Source organism: Mustela lutreola, chromosome 4 (genome assembly GCF_030435805.1).
Source record: "Mustela lutreola isolate mMusLut2 chromosome 4, mMusLut2.pri, whole genome shotgun sequence".
In the NCBI taxonomy this organism is placed as follows: Eukaryota; Metazoa; Chordata; class Mammalia; order Carnivora; family Mustelidae; genus Mustela; species Mustela lutreola.
Genome location: NC_081293.1, coordinates 179,634,357 through 179,643,298, shown reverse-complemented (window position 1 = coordinate 179,643,298; position 8,942 = coordinate 179,634,357). Strand labels below are relative to the sequence as shown.

The window sequence follows — 8,942 nt, the reverse complement described above, 5'->3', positions numbered from 1 at the left end:
AACTACTTTTTTGGGTTAAGAACTTAGTAGACAAGGGGCTGAGCAGGGGTTGTAGGCGTTTTGGATTCATCTCAGTGCAGCACATATTTTCAGTTTTGCACATTGCTTGATTACGTGTCTGTCTGATCCACCAGAGTCCGCACAGACAACCTGTCTTCAGTCATCTTTGCATTTCCAGTACTGTGGACACTGCACGGATGGTTTAGTTGAGCCGCCTTGTCTAAGGGCGTCAGAAAAGATCCCTGGATAGACCTCGGACCCACTGCCAAGGGAGGAAGAGCGGCGCAGGTATGGAACACACGTGGGTCATACCGCTACAGTCGTATGCAAGTCCCCAAGAGAACCACAAGCGACTGCCTCTTCCCGGCTCCTGGCCCTACAGGGACACTTCCGGGAGGGGGCGGGGAGACAGGAGGAGGCGTGCCGGGAAGGAGGGTGTTTGAGCTGCACCCGGCGGAAGTGTGCCAAAGGTATTGGTGCTGCAGCTTCCGGTCCGGGTTAACGCGGCTTGGGTATACTGCGTGGTTTGTGTGGCGCGGGGGCAGACTTCTGAGGGCAATTCAGTGGGTGAGGAGGCGAGTATTGGCGTCTGAACCCAGAAGTGTGGAGTCTAGTGGGAGGATAGGAAAAAAAGCCAGGAACCCGAATACAATCTAACCTCTGTTTCCGAGGGGGCAACTTGCACGGGAACCCCTCTGCCCTGGTAACGGCCAAAGAGGAGATGGCGCCAGTCAGGGAGCGGCCGTGGCCGACACAGTGAGGAAGCTTGAAGGCGGAGCAACCGGAGAAGCCTCGGGAGAACAGCCCAAGCCGTCGCTGCCGCTACCACTGCCACCACCATGGAAGGGGCAAAGCCGACTTTGCAGCTCGTATATCAGGCAGTGCAGGCGCTTTACCACGACCCAGATCCCAGCGGAAAGGAGCGCGCCTCGTTTTGGCTTGGGGAGCTGCAGCGTTCGGTGAGGGGCCCTGCGAGGCCGTTCTGCGCCGCGGGGCAAGGCGGGGTGGGACCTAGGCTCGAGCTGGAGCTTGAACCCGGCGGTTGGCCTCGTGAGATGCTCCTTAGGGAGGAGCTGCCGCCGCGGGGTGGGGCTGCGAGGCTACATTTACGCCGCTTTTCCGGAGCGAGTAGCTGCTGGCCGGTCGCGAACTGGCCCTTTCCCCACCCCGTACAATCTGATTTGTAGGTCCCGTACTCGCTTGTGGCAACGCTCTGGTTCTCTTTAAGTTTTACGCTTGCTGCCTTCTTCTTAGGCCCTGCTTTCCCGTGTAGTCTTCCTTCAGTCAAATGCAGTCCCGATCTTTCTCCATCTTCCACTTAACGGATGCTTTCTCCGTCTCCTCTTGGTGTCCCAGTGTGGGGGTCTGGCAATTCCATCCTAGTCGTAGCCTTGCACTGCATTGTGCCTTACTGATTTTTCACTAAGTAACAGTGATAGTTTGGGTCTTTTATTCTCGAAACTTCTCAGGTTTCGGATTCTTCTACACGTGAATTTCCCCCGTGTTTTGGAGTACAACAACGTGACGTAAAGAAAAAAAAATACCAGTCCTGGTTTCAGAAAATCCTTGCAGTTCACATCTTGCAGCACGTTTGTTCTCTAACCTTGCTTTTTTCCCCCTTTTAGATTCTTCGTAAGATCCTGCGTTGATTATTCCATATGACTGTGTGAACATCCAGTGAGGGGCTTAGGGGTTTAATTTCACCCTGGTAAACCTATTGTATCTCTGCATTCTTTGATTCACGTGCCTTACTTTCCTCTAATTTTTAATATATATATATATATATATTTTTTTTTAAAGATTTTATTTATTTACTTGAGAGAGAGACAGTGAGAGAGAGCATGAACGAGGAGAAGGTCAGAGAGAGAAGCAGACTCCCCGTGGAGCTGGGAGTCCGATGCGGGACTCGATCCCGGGACTCCAGGATCATGACCTGAGCCGAAGGCAGTCGTCCAACCAACTGAGCCACCCAGGCGTCCCTCCTCTAATTTTTTAAAAAGGATTTTATTTATTTATTTGACAGGTCACAAGTAGGCAGGCAGAGAGAGAGGGGGAAGCAGGCTCCCAGCAGAATAGGGGGAGCCGGTTGTGGGGCTTGATCCCAGGACCCTGAAATCACGACCCCAGCCGAAGGCAGAGGCTTAACCCACTGAGCCACCCAGGTGCCCCACTTTTTCTAAATTTCATACCTAGGCTTTCTGTGTGTGTGTATACTTGGTGATCTTGCTGACTTTACCTTTCTTATTTTTGCATTTTATATTCCCAAGCTTTTTTTTTTTTTAAGATTTTTATTTATTTATTTGACAGAGATCACAAGTAGGCAGAGAGAGGGGAGGGGACGCAGGCTCCCCGCTGAGCAAAGTTGGCTGCCTTGAGAGGAGTGGCAGTTTTCGTTTGAAGGGACAGTCCTCAGGAGATGATTTTTCAAGGAGGGAGCTGGAGGAATAAATATATTGACCTTATTCCCCTACACTTCTGGGATTCTTCTTTGAGCAAACCCAACCAAAAGCTTGGGGACACCAGAACCTGTTGATATAGTCCATATAGGTCAACATACTGGGGCGAAAAGCAGTAGGGAAGAGTGGAAAAGTGGACCTGGAAAACATCTAGTGCATTCCCACATCATTTTTAGGCAACTTCAGCATCCGGGTTCACAACTCAGCTGACATTTCAGCCCCTTAATTCCTTTACTTCCTTTTCTCAGCCTCAGGGTTACAGTGTTACATCTTGGATCTTTTCATTAGTAAAAAGTCACCAACCTCTCAAGTCATTAACTCAGCCACATGATCACACAGTGGTACCGTGAATCTTGTCATTTTTGGAAAGTCACCAGCCTGGGTGGGGTGCCTGGCTGGCTCAGTGGGTAGAGTATGCAGCCCTTGTTCTTGCAGTCATGAGTTCAAGACCCATGTTGGTGTAGAGCTTACTTAAAATAAAGGAGGGGGGTTGCCAGGCTGGCTAAGTTGGTTAAGCTCAGGTCTTTATTTCAGGGTCTTGAGTTTAAAACTCAAGTTGGACTCCACATTGGGCTCCATGCTGGGTGTGGAACCTACTTAAAAAAAAGTCACCAGCCCCCTACATCACTAACTCATGTATCTGATCACAACCCACTCTTCCAATTTGTAGGCTTAAGAATTCAAGTAACCTCTCGGCATTTTTTGAGATCTATAATTTTTGAAATTTATAATTTTAATTTCTATCAAAATTAAAAAGTTATGGGGCACTTGGGTGGCCCAGTCAGTTAAACTTCCCACTCTTGATTTTGGCTCAGGTCATGATCTCAGGGCTGTGAGATCCAGCCCCTGCGTGGGGCTCTGCACTGGGCAGGGAACCTGCTTAAGATTCTCTCTCCTCGCACCCTGACCCCTCACTCACGTGTTCACTCAGTTAAAAACAAACAAACAGAACCCCCCCAGAAAGTAGTTATATTTTAAAACTTAAAATATTTTATTTTACTTTATTTTTAAAAAGATTTTATTTATTTTACAGAGAGGCAGTGAGAGAGGGAACACAAATGGGTAGTGGGAGAGGGAGAAGCAGGCTTTTCCACGGAGCAGGGAGCCCGACATGGGGCTCAGTTCTAGGACCCTGGGTTCACAACCCAAGCCAAAGGCAGATGCTTAACAGCTGAGCCACCCAGACGCCCCTAAAACTTAAAATATAAACTTTTAAAACTTTCAAAAGTTATAAAATGGTAACTTTACAAGAAAAAGGCCTAGGATGTAAAAGAGCAGTTATGTTTAGACTTTCTTCTATGAAAGATGAGGATTTGGGCTCCCTCCACCTTCTCTTCTGTTGCATCTCTCTCTAACATAGCTCTATGTATCAGTTTTGGTTAAATACACACAACATGCATTGTGAACCACATAGCATATATAACATGGTAATTTTTCTTTTTTTGTGCAAGTTTTCTTTTCCTGGTGGTAGTCATTACCTTTTTCTTTCACATATGCTTCATCTTCTATATAATAATTTGTTCAGAACTCTCTGAGTATGTAAATATCCTCTTAGTGTATTCACGTTGGTAATCTGCTTCCTTTTTTGATAGAAGGAAACATCTCCCTAGAGGTCTCTATCTTCCTGCTCCAGTCTGACCTTGTTATTCTCCCGGTCTGTTGCATAATTGTTGTCCTGGGATCTCTGTTTAACGCTCCTGGGAATTATTTTCTCTTTCTTGTGTCAGATGTATTGAATCCTGGATCTCATGATCTTTTCTTGGATTGCTCCCTCATTTGATGGCTAATTGAGAAGGGAACTTTTACTCCTTCTCCCTTGTATTTCTGTTGGTCTTTTTTTCTTGAATCACTTTTGTCCTGAGAGCTATTCTCTGGATATAACTGGGGCTGCCAGTGGCAGGTGGGAGAATGAGTCAGGGTATGGATCTTACCACTAACTATGTAGGCTTTAATTTAATCTATTTTCAATATGATATTCTTGTCCTTAGGTGAGTATGTTGGCTAAGAGTCCAGAGTCCTTATGCTTCAATCTTTCCAAAGTAAATCTTGAGTCTTCGGTGATGGTGGGAGGATGGTAGCCTGGCCACTCAGTCATGGGGGAAAATCTCCGTCTAACTGCTCATACAGATTTTGAACTCACTCCTTTGTTTTTTGTTCCACCTATGCGTCTGCCTTCAGATGTACCTGGTACTTTTAATTCCTGAGCATAACCGGAATTTGCTACATGAATCATTTTGCCCTCTTGGCTTCCCCTTTCTCATCCTGTCCTTCCTCTGAAAAATTTAATAAACTTTTTCAGACCTACTAAGATGGTTAACTCTTCCATTAGCATTCTGGTTTTCACAGTTTTGTTAATATCAGTCATATTTCCATTCTTTTTGTCCTTGTGGCACCGCCCCCCCCCTTTTTTTTTTTAGATTTTATTTATTTATTTGTCAGAGAGAGAGAGAGAGAGAGCGCGCGCGCATGTGAGCGGGAGTGTGCGCAAGCATAAGCAGGCACAGTGGCAGGCAGAGGCAGAGAGAGAAGCAGGCTCCCTGCCGAGCAAGGAGCCTGATTCTGGACTCAATCCCAGGATCCTGGAATCATGACCTGATCCCAAGGCAGCCGCTCAACCAACTGAGCCACCCAGGTGTCCCTTCTCCCCCACATTTAAAAAAATCTCTTTACTCTGATCTTAGTGGATTTTTTGGAAGAGATTTGTGGGCAAACAAAGGTGTTTAGTCAGTTCAATCATGTTAAATCCCTGAATTAGTTCTTGAATTTCATGAAAACCTCATTCAGTTGACTGGCTCCTATTATTTCTTCATTAGGTCTTTGTCTTTACTTCTATCTGATTTGGATTACAAGGTCTGTCATTTAGTAATTTTCTTATATATACTATACCATCAACCCTACACCTCTGGTTTGGTAAAACTTCAGCATAGGTATAGCCAACCGCTTCTCCCTTCTCCTGTCAGGTCTAGGTGCTCTGCATCTCATTTTCTGAATTCTTAGGAACCTTGATCTCTTAGTTATTCTGTCACTTGCATCTTCAGACTCCCTCTTGACTGGGTCCTTCCTATCAGGATTCATACAACTGTAGTATTTCCCATAATAAGCAAATGGTTTGAGTGGGGAGGAGAAGGGAGGTGGTAGAGAATGCTTCCTCTGTCCAATTTTGTTATTTCTTTAATTCTTTTTTTTTGTGGGTAACTAAACGAACAAAGGAATGGAAGTGTTTTATTTGTCTCTTATGACTGAAGAGAAGAAATAAAATAAAACTCTTGATTCTTGTTATTTCGTTAATTCTTTCGTACCTCTGTAGTTTTACTCTTTACCAATCTTGTCTTCTTTTTTTTTTTTTTTTTTTAAAGATTTTATTTATTTATTTGACAGAGAGAAATCACAAGTAGTCGGAGAGGCAGGCAGAGAGAGAGAGAGAGGAGGAAGCAGGCTCCCTGCTGAGCAGAGAGCCCCACGTGGGACTCGATCCCAGGACCCTGAGATCATGACCTGAGCCGAAGGCAGCGGCTTATCCACTGAGCCACCCAGGCGCCCCCCAATCTTGTCTTCTAATGAAGAAACTAATCCATCTTTCAAAGCCCAGCCTGAATTCTTTCTCCTTGAAGCCTTAACTGATTCTTTTCAAATAAAGATCATTTCTGCCTCCACTGAACACCTAGAGCACTTTATATAAGTGCATTTGTAATTTTTTTTTTAACCTTTTTGAAAATCTGTTTTGTTCCCCCTACTAGATTGTAGAATCGTTTTGTTTATATGATACAGTTGAGGGAATACTTTAATGGTTATTAAGAAAGCATGATCAAGATCCCTGACACAAAGGTTCTTAAAAATGTGTGTTGAGGGGCCCCTGAGGGGCACCTGGGTGGCTCAGTAGGTTAAGCCTCTGCCTTCTGCTCGGGTCATGATCTCAGGGTCCTGGGATGAGCCCTACATAGGGCTCTCTGCTTAGGGGGGAGCCTGCTTCCCCCTCTATCTCTGCCTGCCTCTCTGCTACTTGTGATCTCTGTCTCTCTGTCAAATAAATAAATAAAATCTTAAAAATAAAAAAAATGTGTTGTTGGGCACCTGGATGGTAGGTTGAACATTTGACTCTTGGTTTCTTCTCAGGTCATGATCTCAGGGCCGCACATGCTCAGTGTGAAGTCTGCCTTGTGCCTCTCCCTCTGCTCCTTCCCCTGCTTGTGATTGCTCTCTCAGAAATAAATAAAATCTTTAAAAAAAAAAATAGTGTGTTAAAGAATAGCTGCTTGTAGTAGGCATCTCTGAAGGGATTAGTTGGTATCTCAAATGTGTCTTTATGGATTTCATTTATTTTTACTGCTTCTCTCTACTATACCCATGAGTAGTTGAAAATAAATAATATTATTCAGCCTCCTATGAGGTTGTGTTCAGTCTTTCCAGCCTTTTTTTTTTTTTAAAACAAAAACAAAAAACAACCTTTGTGAGGGGTAGCTGGGTGGCTCAGTCGGTTAAGCATCTGCCTTCAGCTCAGGTCATGATCTTAGGGTCCTGGGATCAAACCCAGCAGGGAGTCTATTCCTCCCTCTCCCTCCCACTTATGCTCCCTCTTGCTCTTTCTCAAATGAATAAATATCCTTTTTTTTTTTTTTTAATATTTTCTTTTCTTTTTTTTTTTTTTTTATTTCTTTAAAGATTTCATCCATTCATTTGACAGACAGAGATCACAAGTAGGCAGAGACAGAGAGAGAGAGGGGGAAGCAGGTTCCCTGCTGAGCAGAGAGCCCGATGCGGGGCCTGATCCCAGGACCCTGAGATCATGACCTGAGCTGAAGGCAGAGGCTTTAACCCACTGAGCCACCCAGGCGCCCCATGAATAAATATTCTTTAAAAGATTTGGATACAGAAAGGGGGAGGAACTTTTTGACTCAATAAAGCTTTCTCAAAGTAGTCACTAAATACAGATTAAAAGTCTGCTCTAGTGTAGTAAAAGGCATAGTGTTTTAATTTTAAGTTTGTTGTTAAGGAATGATTTGCCTGTTTTGTTGGAAAACTGTTCTGAAGAATACACATTTTGGAAAGACCTATCACTTCCCTCTAACTCTCACTTCACTAATCTTTTTTTTTTTTTTTTTTTTAAAGACTTTATTTATTTATTTGACAGAGAGAAATCACAAGTAGGTAGAGAGGCAGGCAGAGAGAGAGAGAGGGAAGCAGGCTCCCTGCTGAGCAGAGAGCCCGATGCGGGACTCGATCCCAGGACCCTGAGATCATGACCTGAGCCGAAGGCAGCGGCTTAACCACTGAGCCACCCAGGCGCCCTCACTTCACTAATCTTAAAGCCATTTAGTAGCATTCTAATGACCTGGTGACAATAGATTTGGTTTAAGGATATAATTTAGATGTGGTTTAGTCCATGTTATATAAGTTAGCATCTTTTCTCTTTTTCTGGTATTTATATAAAATAACCATTTGCCAAAAATCTATATTCATTACTCAATTTTTTTTTTTCTGAAAAAATTCTTGGAAACCGCCTAAAGCCATTGTTTCAATGTGTGAGATAGGCAGGTATCACTGATATCCAGAGTATTTTAAAATAAAGCAAGTTATTTTGAGGCAGATCTTAAAGGAAGCCTATCTAACAGGGAACCGTTCTGAACACTTTGTCCACTCTGGTAACCCAAGTGAGGAGACCATGTAGAAAGCAAGCAATAGAAGGTAAGACTATCTCTTTATACAGCTAATGAATTATGCTGCGCATTTGTTCTAATTTTGTAATTTAGATTATAAGGAGACTATTATAGAGATAAGCTGTTGGTCAGAGGTTAGCTCAAAAAAGTTTTTTTGAAGATTTGTGTATTTGTTTATTTGACACAGAGAGAGAGATCACAAGTAGGCAGAGAGGCAGGCAGAGAGGGAGGGGGATGCAGGCTCCCCGCTGAGCAGAGAGCCCAATGCGGGATTCGATCCCAGGACCCTGAGATCATGACCTGAGCCAAAGGCAGAGGCTCAACCCACTGAGCCACCTGGGTGCCCCTAGCTCAAAAATTTTATATTCAGCCTGGAAACTGAAAAGGAATGATGAAATCATAAAAAGCATCAATCAAATGAAATGCTCTGATGGACTAAGTTGACATCGTCATGTTTGGTTTGTCACATATCCTTGGGAATTTTCTTCTAAATATCCTGTCGGGAAAGTCATGGGTCATGGAATGTCAGCTTCGCATTTCTTTCTTAATAATTTTCCTCTCTGGAATTTGATTCTTTAGCCTAGTTCAAAAAACCTAGGGTCTTTGGTTTTTCTTTTAGCAATTGCAGTTATTGACTTGACTTACCTGAAAATCTGGGCTTTTTTATGCTTATGCTTTCATCCTCCATTTAAGTGACTCCTAAAACATGGCATGCTTTTGAAAGGAAAGCCTTCTAGAAAAGATAAAATGTTCATCTACAGATTCTGTGGGTCATTTAATTCAATGAACAAGAATACTATATGCCTTGCATTGCTGAAAACTGGAAACACAT

General features: G+C 43.8%; 1 protein-coding gene across 2 annotated transcripts in view; it reads left to right on the top strand.

Moving 5' to 3' along the window:
* Window positions 1-489: 489 nt before the first annotated feature.
* The window catches only part of TNPO3 (transportin 3), an 89,261-nt gene continuing 80,808 nt past the window's right edge, over window positions 490-8,942 (top strand). For both annotated transcript variants that reach the window (XM_059171813.1, XM_059171814.1), the window contains exon 1: window positions 490-959. In XM_059171813.1, coding sequence (XP_059027796.1) covers window positions 840-959 — 120 coding nt within the window. In that variant the 5' untranslated portion in view covers window positions 490-839. The remainder of the gene's footprint in view (window positions 960-8,942) is intronic.